The sequence below is a fragment of the Talaromyces stipitatus genome, genomic scaffold (assembly GCF_000003125.1).
Source record: "Talaromyces stipitatus ATCC 10500 scf_1105507295541 genomic scaffold, whole genome shotgun sequence".
Lineage (NCBI taxonomy): Eukaryota > Fungi > Ascomycota > Eurotiomycetes > Eurotiales > Trichocomaceae > Talaromyces > Talaromyces stipitatus.
This window is the reverse complement of record NW_002990115.1, coordinates 554,621-570,182: the sequence shown is the minus strand read 5'-3', so window position 1 is coordinate 570,182 and position 15,562 is coordinate 554,621. Positions and strand designations below refer to the sequence as shown.

The following is a 15,562-nucleotide window of genomic DNA, read 5'->3' as shown; positions in this document are numbered from 1 at the left end:
ACTCGTCGAAGAAGAGCCAAAACTGCGCAGGCCAAGTGTACGTACTACGTACCACATACTCTGCTTACTTGCATGATTCTGTGAATTTCATAAAGTTGTTCGCCATGTTATCCTTGGCGTGATATTCATTACGGGAGGAAGCCAGCAGCTGAAGTCCGACCGTTCGTTCGTTCGTTCGTTTCTTTCCATCCTCGTTCGTTTTGTTACCATCGCATCGCTACCTACCCGAGGCCGGGCCAATCACTTTTATTTCTCAGCATAGTAACCTAGAGGTTATTTGAAGAGAAAGAAAAATCAGAAGGAATGCATCGGTAAACAAGTGCATTTTTAATTTCGACTTTCGCATGAGGATCCCAATTGCACTGCAGCTCGCGCTGCTGGTGCTCGTCACCTCGTTGGTGGGATTGGCTGTCATCTCTATTGCGACGGTGGGCACATCCAATACGATCAACATCAACAACAACATATGCTAATAGTTAATCAGTGGGAGAATAATTACAAATTCGTGACTGGAGTCAAGTATGTCCATCATATTGATGTTTCCGAACTCGTATTGACCTGAACAGATCTCAAGGCCTCATCCTCGCAGCCTCCCTCAAAGCCGGCCAAGTCGCCTCCAACATCGCCCTCATCGAAGCCACCTGCCAAACGGTCACGACCCGTATCCTCATCCAATCCGCCCTGCGAAGATTCTATCAAGGAAATACCACAGACGCGAATTGGGTTACGGCTATCACCGATGTGCAGTCTGCTTTAGGATCTGGCGGCTATGTTTCGTTATTCCAGGCCAAAATATTCTCTCGAAATCCAGCAGGTGATCAAGGTGGTATTCTGAATGTGACGAGCAATGTGTTGACGGAGGAGATTGTGCTTCCGTATAAATATGATAATGGCTCGGTGGGTTTTCATCTACTAGATGGATGAACTACAGGCTAACTAATGCAGTCTGTTATCCTCGGTGATTCTGGTCTTGGATATCCTCCCTCGCTCTATCCAAACTTGACATACAGTGTCGCCAGCGGCGTGGATCCCGCCGATGCAACCAGTGAACAGGCTACCGCCTACGCCTTTCCTGATTTTCCGATACAGAGGACGTCTGCGCTACTGCTTGGGCCGTTATATGTCAACAATAGTTTTTCGCTGATCTCGCTTACCCTGCCTATCATAAATAATACTTCTTATACGGATATCTTGGGGTATATGACGTGAGTGTACCAGATAGCTCCCTGTTTCTATATAATGCTGACGGTGAATTAGTATCGTTGCGAGCGCTGCGAGTGTACAATCTGCGCTTGTTGACAATAATGGACTCGATTCGACCGCATCGGTCCTCCTGGTTGGCCCTGCGACGGCCGATAATCTATTCAATGGAGATGCGGTGACTGCGACACGCACAACGCCAGATGTCAATAAAACCGCGCTCCAGAATGCCGAAGCTCGTTATATTTTCACGCCGGACCTCGTGGATGGTTCCGAAGATCGACACAATAAATATCGCTCTACTGAAGAACCATTCAAGCTCTCACAGTATCCGGCCGTTCTCGATGCACTCGAAACCCCGAGATCAACATATGCCAATTCCTCTAGCAACCTTGACACCCACAACGAACAGGGATACCGTGTAGCCGTGGGCGTTGCTCGGCCACAGTCGACACTGGTAGACTGGGTGCTAGTCATAGAAGAAACACACGCTCAAGCCTTTGGTCCAGTGTCGCATTTACGAAAAATCATTATTGCATGTGTATTCGGTACGGCTGGTTTCATTGCCGTGGCTGTCATTCCCTTGGCGCACTATAGTGTGACTCCCATTAGAAAACTCAAAGCCGCGACGGAGAAATCGATCCATCCCTCGCATTACCACCATCTTGGTGATGATCCCCATGGACCTAACGGAGGCGCAGTGTTGGAGACATTGAATGCGCAGTCTGAGAAACAAGGTGGAATTTTCGGAGTGTTCAAAAGGATCAAGCATGGTCGATGGGGCCGATCACAAGGTACCGCAAGCGAAGATGGTCGCTCAAAGACATTCAAAGTTCCCGGCAAAGTCAAAGAATCGAAACATATCGTAACAGATGAGTTGACCGAATTGACCAGCACATTTAACGAAATGGCAGACGAGTTGATGATCCAGTATACCAGGCTTGAAGAACGTGTAGCGGAGAGAACGCGCGAGCTGGAAATCAGTAAAAAGGCCGCGGAGACAGCCAACGAAAGCAAAACGTTGTTCATTGCGAATATCTCGCACGAATTGAAAACGCCGCTTAATGGAATTCTCGGAATGTGTGCCGTGTGCATGGGCGAGGACGATTTGCCTAGAATCAAAAAGTCGCTCAAAGTGGTTTACAAATCAGGCGATCTGCTTTTGCATCTGTTGAACGATCTGTTGACGTTTAGCAAGAATGAAATCGACTCAGCTATTCGACTGGACGAGAAGGAATTTAATTTGGCGGATATCAAGTCCCAGATTTTGACTATCTTTGAGAAACAAGTTCTGGAAAAGAATGTCCATTTCACTGTCAAGTTCATCGGCGCACCCGCCGCGGCAGAGACAATCATTATGGACAATGACGAGAAACATGCACTAGGTACGACTTCTCATGCCTATGGTCCGCCAGGCACAGCTCGGATGAAAGATATGATTCTATGGGGTGATCAGCATCGTATATTACAGGTCCTTATCAACCTGGTCAGTAACAGTCTCAAATTCACACCAGAAGGTGGTCGAGTAGAAGTTCGAATCAAGTGTCTGGGCGATTACGAAAAGCCAGAGGGCAGCACAAAGATATCCTTTGACTCGAGGTCTAACTCGGCAATGAGGTCACGGACACCCTCGTTCCAATCTAGAGATACATATATGGGTGGTAGTGTCGCTGGTAGCGCTTTTGACCATTACTCACGCGAGAGGGAACAGCCTGTGAATTACCGAACGTTGGCGTTTAGCTTTGAGGTTGAAGATACAGGACCGGGTATTCCAGCGCATCTGCAACAGCGAGTGTTTGAGCCTTTTATGCAAGGTGATTTAGGATTAAATCGAAAGTACGGGGGTACAGGTTTGGGGTTGAGTATTTGCTCTCAATTAGCTCGCCTGATGGGGGGCACTATCCATCTTGATAGCACTGTGGGCAAGGGTTCGACATTTAGAGTTGACGTCCCCCTGAAATATCTGAAAGAAATGGCGCCTAGTACACGCAGCTCCAGCACAGCTGAATCCAGTCCACCGAGTGAGATTGTCTCTCTCGATGATGCCGCAAATATCAACCGGACATCGGATGCAAACAGTCCTGTTGTCAAACCAGTCGAGGCTCAAGATTTGCAACCCCGTCTGGTCGGTTTGAGCCAACCCTTCTTCGCAGCTGCACCGCCATCTCAATCGACCATCAACAACAGCACCTCCACCACCACTGTAACCAGTACATCCGACTCAAAACGCCACGTTCCGGCTCCCGCATCATCAACATCATTCAAATCATCACTTTCCGCTAGTGATAGCACAACAACCACCAAGATCCGGGTCCTCGTCGCCGAAGACAACGCCGTAAACCAAGAAGTCGTCCTCCGCATGCTCAAACTCGAAGACATTTACGACGTCACCGTGGCCAAAGACGGACAAGAAGCCTATGACACTGTGAAAGCCGCCATGTCTGAAGGCAACAAATTCGACCTAATCTTTATGGACATTCAAATGCCCAACCTAGACGGGCTGGAAAGTACAAGACTGATTAGACAGATGGGATATTCAGCCCCAATTGTGGCATTAAGCGCTTTCGCGGAAGAGAGTAATATCAAGGATTGTATGGAGAGTGGTATGGATATGTTTTTGAGTAAACCGATTCGTCGGCCGGCGTTGAAGCAGGTGTTAAAAAAGTTTGCGACGATTGTGGAGGAGGATGGTGAGACTTCTTGATCGTTCTTTCCTTTTCTTTTCTATACACGAACACTGTATTGCATTGCATTATTTCTTTTTCCTGGGTGTTCTGGCTTGGATTATCTTTGGCCTGCATATGAAGGATGGATGGGATGGCGTTTTATCTGGGATTGATTCATGGGAACACAATACTTACTGGACTGATCTTTTCCTTGCATTTGTTTACATTTCTTTATTGTACAGAATTATTTGCTATCTTCTCGCATAGGTAGCATCAATCTTTTGAAATCATCCTGAATTCTGTTCTGCCTTTTGCGCAGTACAATGCATGATGCTTCAGCCGTAGTATTGAAACATTCAACATTGGATAGAATAAGATAAGAACGTGAAAACTCCTTTCGATAAGATTCTAAATATAAATACAGAGTCCACTCCTCATATCCATAGAACCCCCATTCACGGCGGGCAGTGCAAATACCCCCATCTGTCCATCAGTCCCGTCCTCGAATGACTGGATTGGCTCCATTGAAAGGATCTTCGTCTATGTATATGCCCTCGACAGGCTTCACGCAAAACTCAAACCAAAGAGACAAAGAATGATTATAGAGTCTGCTTGACAAGCGTCGTAATCTTTTCCTCGATTTCTTTATCTGTCAGACCTGTTCGAACCAAGTATTAGTTCAACCTGCGTCAAGAGTCTATTCCGCGATGTTCGTGATAACGGTAGATTCATACCTGATAGTAATTCCTGTTTCTCCTTTCCGAATTCTATACCTCCATATTAGCTATCCTTCTATTCCTAACCGACACCTGAAGTCAGAAGACAAACCATATCTAGCAAAAACCCTCGGCTCAGTACCGGACGCTTCACGAATCAAGATCGGGACGTAAGGATTATTCTTTTTCATAGTGGGGTATGCGCGGTTCAAGAATGATCTATTCATCCATAATTAGCTGAAGTCGTAAAGAATGGACAATTGGACGTACCGCGTGGCATCGCTGTGGGATGAAGTCTGACAGAATAGGAACCGGAGTTCTTTGAGAGATTTGTTGAAGGCGTATTTTGCGGACATTTTTCGTTTTTCTCTTTTCCTCTCTAAATTCCGTTTATGGGAGGAAGTCAATCGGTGTATGTATGTCGCAACGAGTCGAGCTCTCCAGATGTCGATGTCAACTTTGGAGGTTGCGGAAGTCGAAGATCTGTATCACTAAATCAACCAATCAGAGAAATGTGATTACATCAGCGGACTTAACCCCGTAGTCTTCAATACCCAACCAATCAACACCTTCTATTTCAACTGGGGCCCGATGCCGGTGAGAAATAGGCGGACATTATCGGACGGAGTCATCTCTCTCTCTCTTTCTATCTTCACATCATCAGACTCGGATTGAGAATAGAGGATAGCGTCGTCTGACACTTTTAATATACAATAATCTCCACTCTTTTTTTCCAGCAATTGACAGAGCGCTGACTCGCCGCATCGCAATCCCGGTTGTTCTTGCGGTAAAACGTTACCTTGTTTACCTCACTTCAGCTACGAAAGACAACAACATATCGATTAATCAAAATGTCATCATCCCGAGTCGGTCTACGATTCCTCGCAAACTCACGCGCGGCATTTCGCAACTTCCGTCAAAATGTCAGTAATAACAGCAAAGGATTCCGATTCTCGAGCACGGATGCCAGCGCCACCGCTGGAGAGCAACAGAGTACTTTTCAGAGGTTGTGGAATAGTCCTGTTGGTGTAAAGACTGTCCATTTCTGGTATGTTCTCTTTTCTCTGTATTGATCGAGAGGGGGAAAATGAAACTGACGAGATTGGTGTTCAGGGCACCCGTTATGAAGGTATGAACGAAACGTTTACGTCGTAGTGTCAAGATCAAATTCTGATATAAACAGTGGTCCCTCGTCATCGCAGGCATCTCAGACCTAGCTCGTCCCGCCGAAAAACTCTCCCTAACCCAAAACCTCGCTCTAATGGCCACCGGCTCAATCTGGACTCGATGGTGTTTCGTGATAACCCCCAAGAACATGCTGTACTTCCCCCCCTCCCCCCCCTCTCCCTTTTCTTCAAAGACTTCATACTGATTGTGTAGATTGGCCGCTGTAAACTTCTTCCTCGCTTGCACTGGTCTCGCACAAGTAACTAGAATATTCCTCTGGCGACGGAGCCAGGACGGTTCTGCCACAGAAGCTGCTAAGGATTTGGCGGAGGATACTGTGGGAAGCGCAAAGGCTGTTACCGACAGTGCCAAGGGAGTTGTCAAGGCTGCTGAGGAGAAGGTCAAGTCTTCTTAATTTGGTTTGTCTTCTAGAGCAAATAAAGCAGGGAGAAGGAAGAATGATCTTTCTGTAATATAAGCTGATTAACCGGTTATAGTAATTTATCTTATGCTTTTGGCAAAAGGATACTAGTAAGTATGCACTTCTAAAACTAATGGAGACAAACCAGCATGGTATATATACTATACAAAGAATGTTAGCCAAACTAATCCTCATCTGAGCTCCCGCGTAGCATTTCATCAGATCCATTCTCCGAGTCTTCAACATCGTCTCTTCCATGTACAGTGGCCGAAGATCCATGAACAATCTCAAACCCATCACAAACTTTCCCAAATCGATCCGGCAACACGTCCTTCATCATATGAACCACAATCTTATCAAGCAAGATATGTGGTTGAAGAGGTGTAACAATAGTCGAATCCATACAAATACTTTCCGCAGTGACACTTCCTTCATCGTCATCCTCGTCACGATCGTCATCCGCAGTAACAGCAAACTCAAGCTCCGCAGCCCTCAACATCATCACCTGTTTCGTATAAACATGCATCCAATACTTGTCTCTCTCAACCCTCTCCACAAACGCCGTATGCCGATTTAGCGCCTGCCACAGCTCACGAATATCATCACCTCGATCCGTAATCGTTTCATCAAGCATATTAATTCTACCCAGGGACTCGGTATACCACCTCCCCAATCGGAATATATCCCGCTGCAGGACATCAATCATCCCCTGCTGTGCTCTAATCTTCCGTGCCTGTGCGCTTATCGTGCGCGCCTGCGCGGAAACGATGTGTTTTGTGTTGTTGATGACTGAGGCTTGATTGTTGAGAGTGCGGATTGTGGTTTGGAGTTCGTTGCAGATGTGTGTTGTGCTTGAGACGAGCCGCTCTGTCTTTTCGAGGAGGCGATCGTGGTGTTTGAGGATTTTGCGGTCGAGGTCTAGTAGTCGTTCTTCGAGCGTTTGGATGTGGTGGTTGTCGATGGGGATGTCTTTGGTGAGCATCGTGGTGTAATAAATGCTTTGTATATTCTGGTCAAATTAGTATGAATAGCGTGTCTCGATGGGCACGTACATGATTCAAAGGGTAATGGTTATGCTACATGCGAAATAAGTGAGTTGTTATCAGATGTAGTTGGTACAAGTTATGTGGTGGTGGTGAGCGAGTCGAGGAAAGAAGGAAAGATCACAAGTATACGTGGATGCCTTCATTTTATGGCAGGAACGCCTCTTAATGAATCTGATTAAAGACCTATCAATTCAAACAACTAGATGTAGATAACTTGCTCAAATGCACACTCCGACTATATACATGCATATCATATCACTAACCGGTTAAGAGAGCAAATAAACTAAGCATACTGCCACGCAGGAATCTCTCCCGAGTACTCAATCGCAGCAGCATCAAATCCCAAACAATCTCCAACATTGCCGGTGGGTACAGTCGCATTCTGAATAGCAGCAAACACCTGCCACTTAGTAGGAGCAGCGGCATTATCGGGGCAAGCCATGAAACCAGTAGAACCGAAAGCGCCGGTGGTGTAAGTACCGAATGGCTGGCCGGGAGTATAAGTGAAAGGACCCTGGACAGAACCCTCAGGAATGTAGGCGGAATGCGCCTGGGTGAATGAGAGAGCACCAGAGGGGTCAACGTAGACTGCTTGGCCGCCTGGGACTTCGACGTCCTATCCAAATTGTTAAAAAAGTTTTCCTTCTTTTGATAGATATTGTTGTAGGCAGCTTACCAATCCATTGGTGTTGGCAAAAACAGTCTGAGTGCCTGGAGGGCATGGGTCGATGTTGGACGGGCAGTAAGAAGATGTCGAGCCTCCAACCCAGAATTTCTGGCCGGCAGCATTGATCGGCTGGAAGTGAAGAGGAGATGCAGAGCGAAGAGCCATCAATGAGAAAGGTCCTGCGGCGTCAGGTTTGGCTTCCTGGGCGGTTGGAAGTGCTGCTGCACAGGCAGCAAGGACGGCAGGGGCGATGACGGAGAACTTCATATTGATAGTAGATAGTGTTGCTAAGTGGTAAAGGTGTGTCGAGAGTGGTGTGCTAGTTATAATATTGTGAAATTGTTATGTTGATGCTACAATGACGAGCAGACTGTGAGGAAACTAGGGCTTTTTATAGGCACCTCAGCCAAATAACCCTTACCCTGGCCACCATCATTCCTCACCCAAGACATAGCCACAGATACAATCTGATTAGGAAACTGGCCCAAAGCTCAAGAATCATAACTGAGACATTAATTATCGGATATATCAGTGACGCAATTCCCATTTAACGATTTATCCACCAACATGCGGAACAGCCTGCTCGATCAGCAGCTGCCAAGAGACCACCAGGTTGAAATTGAATTAAAGTGTTTACATGCTGGCACTTTTTAGACTTAAACGGAGTCAAAATATGGAGTCAATGAGTAAACAGGGAGAAGCATCCAATGAGTGCAGAGAGGGAGAAACATGGGACTGGCGATCACTCCGCTAATTTCTAAGACATTGGGATTATTTGATCCAATCCGTATTGACAATTCAACAATCTAGCGACTTGCCGAGGATTTAACCTTAAAAGATGAAATATAGCTATTGACAAAGTAGGAATGCTTCGTCTATAGGAATTTCCTAATGGGGACCTCGGGACTGTACCCCTGGTAGAACTGTCCCATCTAATGACACAACGGTCCCGTATGATGGATATAAACAGGAACAACAGCATCATGCTGGAGTCGCCGATGGAGATATTCGGATATCTACTCTCGTGTTCGTGGAACACTCTGGAAAGGCGCATGACAACAGAATTCTGTTGCCACTGTATACGTACGGAACGCCCGGTACAGGTAGGTGAGTGATATCGAGCTTTTGAGGTTGCAGCTATAGAACATAGTGCTATTGTACGTACAATGGCTGAGGAATAATGACCGCAAAACTGCATGTGCTGTGTAACTAGTGACCGACTTTTGGGTTGACTGATTTCTTCTGCTCTCCACGTGTTCAGGTTATAAGACAATGTTTCTATATTAAGAGTATGCACGTCTCATGGCCGTTCGGATCAGAGTCACTAGACGTGTGATGACACTTCATCATATCGATTTCATACCGATGTAATCAGATTGCTGAGCTGTGAGTCAAGATTATAAATTCGTAACAGTTTTTTATACATGCTGATAGAAATACACGATCGAATATTGCCGAGCCGCTTGATGTCTTCCTGATCTTGCGAGACAATCACTTTTCCCTTTCCCCTTGGAGCTCCCTGCGCATCTCTTCCCTCTGTATTCGCTCATCCTCTTTCGATTGAGACGACGTAGGCAATGTCTTGGATCTCAATCGCGCTTCCTCTTCTTCTTTGACGGCGAACCAAACTAGTAATCACAAATCAGCTTTCATCCTCGATGATCAATCCCATAAAACAGACGACGTACTCGACTTATCTGACTTGGACCACTCTTTTAACTTATTAACGTATTCATTGTATTCCCTCTCCTGTCGATCGCGGTTCTCGAGCGCGGCTTTCTTTAAATCGGGACTATATCTCTGTTGTTGTGTTTTGAGTTCTGGGCTCATCGCGCATTGAAGCTTAGAAGCAAGCTTACATTGAACAATTCCTCGTCCGTCGGTCGAATCGATTGAACAAATAACGGTCCTCCTACGGCGACGACAGTACCACTGTGAAGTTCATTCGAGTTAGTCTTTCTCATTTACTTCCCGCAGTTGTTCGGCAGAGCTTACACCACAAACATCTTGATCCACTTTCCTGCGGACATTTTGTCAATGTAATTGTCGTATCGCTATCTCTCGTAATGGTTGCTTGTCTATTACTAGACGAACCCGAGACAGCCTGCTGTTCTGGTTGCAAAGAAGTTGATTTGTTGAGGTTTATCCGCAGATGTCATTCAGCGCGGAGAACACATTAACCAGCCACATCTCCGGGAATTGTAGCTGTGGCGAAGCAGTATCATGTGGCTGAGCAGTGACCCAACCCAGGATTCTCACTTGAAATCAAGTGAATCTACGGATTAGGAGTATGAGCATTATTTTGGACCTCTGGTCTGAAATAAATTCGTCGAATACTTCGATTATCTACTGCCATTGGCTAGGTCATATCGAAGACTGTATCACACGCGAAAGGTATTCTCGTATAGCGGAATGACTCTCATGAAATGTTTCTTTCCCTACAGTAGGGCCGTAAGGGCATTATGTCGCTAACAAAATTCCTTGCAGGAATGAAGTCCATACATGAAAACCAGGCCGATCTTAATAAGATCATTGGGATACCTAAGTATTACGGTAAGATTGAACGTTGTAGAGTGGCTAATGCCGGAGATCCCGTTCAGCTTTCGGTATTTTATGTATGGTAAATACAATGTGTATGGAAGCAATAAATTACAATTCTGAGTGGAGCTTTGTATAGAATTGGGCAAATTAGGATGTACGCCGTTTGACTCTGTCCAATAAAATATAAGCCACGCTGTCTGTACTTTACAGTACCAGGAACCAAACTTCGTGAATTAAATCTAGTTCAACGCCCAGAAATACGTACGAGCCAACGCTTTCTCCTCCTCAAGTTTCGCCAGTTCTCAAGAAGCCGCCGATCTCATCTGATACGTTTCAACGGTCTGTCTGGCATTTCTGTCAGGACTGGCACATATGCGACCGACAGCTTGTATGGCTTAGCGACGCTGTTATCCTAACCTCGCAATTCGTTACCCTCGTATCCGGAGACGTTTGGGCGTTTAAGTGCCCGACATTAAACAACCTCCATACCCCTCTGCACCAACATCGAGATTGTCCAAGTATCATTCCGGCATTTCACTGCAGTCACTCGTTTTACAACATCACCTTTTGAAAGGTTCGTAACCATGTCACCTCGTGCAAGACCACTTGCGGTTCGTGCGACACGCCGCGGTCTAGCTGCACCCCTGGCCCTATAATTCAGTAGCATTGATATTCAGGCCTTCGTTTCATCCCTCATTTGCCCAGACTTTACTAACATTGCGCTTGTGGGAGTGCCTAGTTATTTCCGATTCTTGTACATATAACGGCCTCTATCGCGAATTGACACTCGTTTTCCCATTTAGCGAACGCACTAATTTCGGCCCAAGCGCATTCGTTATTCGATGAATACCGGGAACGAGAAACAGCTGCGGTGATACAAAATCAACTGTGAACTGATCACTCACAGCTAGCGACATGGCATATCCCCAACAACGAATGCCTCCTCCGCGAGGCCCACCCCCAGGCTCCCGATCGCAGGCTCCTGGAGGTTATGGTCAAGGAGGACCTGGCTACGATTTTGACGGTTATGGAGGAGGTGGTTCTGATTATGGAAGCGGCGGTCCACGTTCAGGACAACCAAGGTCACGACCACCGCCCCCTCGAGGAGCGTACGGCGGCCCTGGTGGCCCACCACCACCTGGATCATCTTCAAGTCGATCGCGAGGAGGATATGGAAGAGCACCTCCTCCAGGCCCGGGACGAGGACCACCACCACCGCGAGGAGCTCCTATGGCCCGACCACCTCCTCAGCGCAGGCCACCGCCAGGCGATCCATACGGATACCCAGCAAATGGACCTCTGTCGCAACGGAGAGGCTCAGATGAGCAAGGACTAGCAACGCAGATGGGCGATTTGAGCATTGCCTCACCTCCGACTCGACCACACACGTCTAACTCTTCTCGCGCACCTAGGGGACCGCCCAACGGTGACCCCTATTATCCAGGCGCCGGTCAACCAGACGGCGATTATGGATATGCACCTCCTCAACGATCATATACAATGGGAAACGGTCCTCCGCCTATAAAAATACCTCAAAGGAGTATGACGACGCCGAATACGAGCTCAGCATATCCTCCTCCTTTACGATCACCAAAATATCCCGGTCAGAGTACATATGAGGACCCAGCCATGGAATATGCAGAACCAGAAGCAGGAACAGGCATTCTGCTCGCGCCAAATCCGTCACGAGACGACCTAAAATCCAAAACTTATAGCACTTATGTACATCATAATGTCTTTGCGGATTATTTTGCAGAGCAAGATGAGGAAGAAGGCGGAGGAAAACAACCAGAAACGGTAAAAGAAGAGGAGGAAGATGAGCTGGATATGCCAAATTTTGATGCCATGCCGTCATCTGATCCCGTACATCGCCGCAACGAAAGTTTTGAGAACTCCTTGGGCTTGGAGAAAAAGCCATATGCACCTTACAAACCTGCAACGGCACCCGAACAAAATACGAATCAGTTTGCAAATGCCGGTTTTCAATTTGACTTGCCTGGCGATCAATCGGCCAACGGTATGAATAATGGCTATAATGGCAGTTTTAACGGAAGTTTTGAAGGCTCGGAAAGAACTCCGTCTATGGGATCATATGGGGCACATCCCATCGGCAGTCCAGAGTCCCAGAATCCGGATGCTCTTCCTGCCCATCCTTTGCCCTATCGTGCCGGTTTAGATCAGGTGCCGGGAGGCGCGCCAGCAGGCCCTCCGGCACCAGTCCGACAATACGGCGGGCCTCGACAAAACAATGCGGCACAACCAGCGCCGTCTACCGTACCGCCTGCAGTGGGCCCTGACGGTCGACCAGCATCACCACCCGTCACACAAATGGAAATCGAGAAGTTGCAGTTAATCGTCCGACGAAACCCTGACGACTACAAGACTGCGCTGAAACTCGCCAAGAAGTATGTTGAAGCCTCGACGCGGTTGATTGGTGAAGAAGGACGAGTCGATCCGAAAACTCGTGCTAGAAACAAAGATAAATACATCCACGATGCGTATAAGATCGTGAAGAGATTAGTCAATGACTCCTTTCCGGACGCAATGTTCTACATGGCAGATAATTATGGAAGTGGAGGGTTAGGTTTACAGGCTGACCCCAAAGACGCATTTCAACTATATCAATCGGCCGCCAAAGCAGGACATGCCGAGTCTGCATACCGAACGGCAGTTTGCTGTGAACTCGGTCAGGAGGAAGGCGGTGGCACGAAACGAGATGCCTTGAAAGCGGTACAATGGTACCGACGCGCAGCAGCACTTGGAAACACACCCGCCATGTACAAAATGGGCATCATTCTCTTGAAAGGGTTACTGGGTCAACAAAAAAACCCTCGTGAAGCTATAACATGGCTAAAACGCGCGGCTGATGGAGCCGATGTAGAGAATCCGCACGCTTTGCACGAATTAGGTCTCATGTACGAGAGTACAGCTCCATCGGACATCATCATTCGTGATGAAGCATATGCATGTGAACTGTTCACGCAAGCCGCTGAACTAGGCTATAAATTCTCACAATACCGTCTCGGCGCGGCGTATGAGCAGGGATTAATGGGCTTACCAATCGATGCACGTATGAGTATTATATGGTACACCCGCGCCGCAGCGCAGGGTGAACATCAATCCGAACTTGCGCTGAGTGGATGGTACCTCACCGGTGCTGAGGGTATCCTCCAACAAAGCGACACTGAAGCTTACCTGTGGGCACGCAAAGCGGCAGCTGCAGGTTTAGCCAAAGCCGAGTATGCAATGGGATATTTTACCGAAGTTGGGATTGGCGTTCCGTCGAATTTGGAGGATGCGCAGCGATGGTATTGGCGAGCTGCTTGTAAGTCTTTTCTCTCTTCGTAAGTGATATCTATTTAACTGATGGACCCAGCCCAAAACTTCAATAAAGCCCGCGAACGTCTCGAGGAACTCAAGAAAGGTAGTGGGCGTATGCAAAAGACACGCGTGTCTCGATCAGCTGTTGCTCAACAACAACAGCAAGGAGGTGATTGTATTGTTATGTAGATTATATCATTACGTTGGACAAGTGTTTTGAATTCATTTATGTCTCTCTTTGTTGTTATTACTTTTAGTTTACTCACGATTCCCGATTCCCGATTCCCATCTTTTTTATTATTATTATTCTTTGATTGGTTGATAGTGAGACGGTGCTTACTCAGCTTTTTGTGAATATTGATTATTGCAGCAAGATTTTCCCTGATACTGGAGAAGAGCAATGACAATGAAATTTTCTCAAGTACCATCCATTTTAACTTAGCGTTGTTCTGTGATAAGAGAGACTATGTATGGAGTTTTGTAGGAATTAGATGTACCTTTATCGCCTGCATGATTCAGGCATATCCACACTATCTACCACATCTGCTCCCCGCTCTGATAGCGAAAACGACTTGTACGAACCCGCCTCAGTGATTCCACCAGTAATCAACTGGCTTGCCTCGATGGACTTTCTGTCTCTGATCTCCAAGTTCGTGCCTGATGCCTCGGAACGTGTGGCACGCGGAGCCTTTCAAGCGGAATCGAGCCTCAACCAAGCGCTAAACTGGTGAAATCTTCACTAGCCCAATGTGCTTGTCTACTTTTAGCATTAGACTACATGATTCAGGGTCCCCCGCTTCACGACTTTGGCCAATGATAGTCTGTAAGTTTTAATGACAATGGGACTGCTCGGGGCCCCAGAAGCCTAACTATAAGGTTTGTTGGCCAATTATCTACTCTATCTTAAGCCACTATTGTTGCCTCCTAGATAATGCGTCGTATGCCTCGTATGAAAAATATTCTTTAAAGGGGCTTGTTTGAACTCGATGTGAGTATTTCTGTGCCGATCTACACTATCCTACATTTCCACCAGCCCCAAGACTCATACACCATCACAATGCGTACTTCCCTCCTCATTGCCGCCCTGGCCACTGTCCTCGGCGCAACTGCCGATTCCAGCAGCAGCTCAATCATCGGCTACTTCGTACCCGAATGGGACGTAAAAGGCTTCTCTGACGGCGCCGGCGGAACAAGCACAGCAGCCAGTTTGGCAAACATCAACGCCGCAGCAGCCACATACCACGTTGGCTGTGTTCCCAACGCACCGAAATCAGTCTGCAATTACCCTTCATCAATAACCATCGTCCAAGGTTCTGCGACGGTCAGCTTTACGGGTGTATATGTGGCTTCATCTTCCGCCCCATCGGGGAGTGGTTACGATGTCACGGTCACAGAGTCATATGAATGCAGTTTGAAATCTTCAACGCAATCGGCTAGTTGTACCATGAGCGTCGGTATGACTGGTACGGTAGATGGGGCGAAATGGACTTCTTCGACTTCCACAAAGGCAACCTATACAACTGCCCCGATTGCCGAGTCGTATTATCAGTTGACGGTCACCGCGGGATTGAGTTCGTTTACGGCCCCGGATGCAACAAAGACTCCTGGTATGGCGGTTAGTGGGATTGCGGGTTCGATGATTACGGCTGCTCCGGTTGTTGCTGCTGCGGTGGCTGCTTGGCTGTGATGAGAGGTTGGGATCTGCCTGGAGGGTATGGATTATATCAACTTAGTATATCGTGGAAATTGCATTAGTTGGACATGGATTGGATTGGATGTACGTTTATGTAGATAGGCTGAAGTATGGACTAGATGCA

At 47.2% G+C, this 15,562-nt stretch overlaps 7 protein-coding genes across 8 annotated transcripts, besides 1 other annotated feature; 4 read left to right on the top strand and 3 right to left on the bottom strand.

The window, feature by feature from the left end:
• Positions 1–160: 160 nt before the first annotated feature.
• Positions 161–180: a microsatellite.
• A 164-nt stretch (positions 181–344) lies between these two features.
• Positions 345–3,904, top strand: TSTA_025330 (sensor histidine kinase/response regulator TcsB/Sln1, putative; the record flags this gene model as incomplete). The annotated part of the gene is made up of 5 exons (XM_002479605.1): positions 345–428; positions 485–519; positions 567–897; positions 946–1,205; positions 1,258–3,904. 5 exons carry the CDS (start codon positions 345–347, stop codon positions 3,902–3,904), a joined length of 3,357 nt encoding a protein of 1,118 aa, XP_002479650.1.
• On the bottom strand, positions 3,849–5,034 carry TSTA_025320 (NADH-ubiquinone oxidoreductase 105 kDa subunit). The gene is made up of 4 exons (XM_002479604.1): positions 4,853–5,034; positions 4,695–4,801; positions 4,601–4,633; positions 3,849–4,524 (listed from the first exon to the last, which is right to left on the bottom strand). Exons 1-4 carry the CDS (start codon positions 4,936–4,938, stop codon positions 4,466–4,468), a joined length of 285 nt encoding a protein of 94 aa, XP_002479649.1. The 5' UTR covers positions 4,939–5,034; the 3' UTR covers positions 3,849–4,465.
• Positions 5,035–5,230: 196 nt separating this feature from the next.
• TSTA_025310 (UPF0041 domain protein) lies at positions 5,231–6,407 on the top strand. 2 transcript variants are annotated; one of them, XM_002479602.1, is made up of 6 exons: positions 5,231–5,630; positions 5,696–5,711; positions 5,766–5,902; positions 5,963–6,168; positions 6,247–6,280; positions 6,371–6,407. In XM_002479602.1, exons 1-4 carry the CDS (start codon positions 5,434–5,436, stop codon positions 6,162–6,164), a joined length of 552 nt encoding a protein of 183 aa, XP_002479647.1. In that variant the 5' UTR covers positions 5,231–5,433; the 3' UTR covers positions 6,165–6,168; positions 6,247–6,280; positions 6,371–6,407. The 2 variants fall into 2 exon arrangements, with proteins under 2 accessions (XP_002479647.1, XP_002479648.1); XM_002479603.1 differs by having other exon boundaries at positions 5,963–6,280.
• TSTA_025300 (IgE-binding protein) lies at positions 6,355–8,150 on the bottom strand (the record flags this gene model as incomplete). The annotated part of the gene is made up of 3 exons (XM_002479601.1): positions 6,355–7,168; positions 7,510–7,832; positions 7,893–8,150. 3 exons carry the CDS (start codon positions 8,148–8,150, stop codon positions 6,355–6,357), a joined length of 1,395 nt encoding a protein of 464 aa, XP_002479646.1.
• Positions 8,151–9,362: 1,212 nt separating this feature from the next.
• On the bottom strand, positions 9,363–9,913 carry TSTA_025290 (uncharacterized protein; the record flags this gene model as incomplete). Its single annotated transcript, XM_002479600.1, has 4 exons — positions 9,363–9,511; positions 9,572–9,683; positions 9,743–9,815; positions 9,879–9,913. The coding sequence occupies 4 exons, from the start codon at positions 9,911–9,913 to the stop codon at positions 9,375–9,377; spliced, it is 357 nt and encodes a 118-aa protein (XP_002479645.1). The 3' UTR covers positions 9,363–9,374.
• Positions 9,914–11,339: 1,426 nt separating this feature from the next.
• Positions 11,340–14,019, top strand: TSTA_025280 (chitin synthase activator (Chs3), putative; the record flags this gene model as incomplete). The annotated part of the gene is made up of 2 exons (XM_002479599.1): positions 11,340–13,749; positions 13,801–14,019. 2 exons carry the CDS (start codon positions 11,340–11,342, stop codon positions 13,932–13,934), a joined length of 2,544 nt encoding a protein of 847 aa, XP_002479644.1. The 3' UTR covers positions 13,935–14,019.
• Positions 14,020–14,368: 349 nt separating this feature from the next.
• TSTA_025270 (uncharacterized protein) lies at positions 14,369–15,531 on the top strand (the record flags this gene model as incomplete). The annotated part of the gene is made up of 3 exons (XM_002479598.1): positions 14,369–14,472; positions 14,533–14,568; positions 14,715–15,531. 3 exons carry the CDS (start codon positions 14,369–14,371, stop codon positions 15,430–15,432), a joined length of 858 nt encoding a protein of 285 aa, XP_002479643.1. The 3' UTR covers positions 15,433–15,531.
• Between the last annotated feature and the right edge of the window lie 31 nt (positions 15,532–15,562).

Bases quoted from the DNA above. Each gene is read 5' to 3' on its own strand.
- TSTA_025320 (XM_002479604.1), bottom strand. From the start codon at position 4,938: ATGTCCGCAAAATACGCCTTCAACAAATCTCTCAAAGAACTCCGGTTC. The intron at 4,802-4,852 runs GTACGTCCAATT...ATGGATGAATAG, and splicing joins TCCCACAGCGATGCCACGCG to ATCATTCTTGAACCGCGCAT. The intron at 4,634-4,694 runs GTTTGTCTTCTG...ATGGAGGTATAG, and splicing joins GAGGGTTTTTGCTAGATATG to AATTCGGAAAGGAGAAACAG.
- TSTA_025310 (XM_002479602.1), top strand. From the start codon at position 5,434: ATGTCATCATCCCGAGTCGGTCTACGATTCCTCGCAAACTCACGCGCG. The intron at 5,903-5,962 runs GTACTTCCCCCC...CTGATTGTGTAG, and splicing joins ATAACCCCCAAGAACATGCT to ATTGGCCGCTGTAAACTTCT.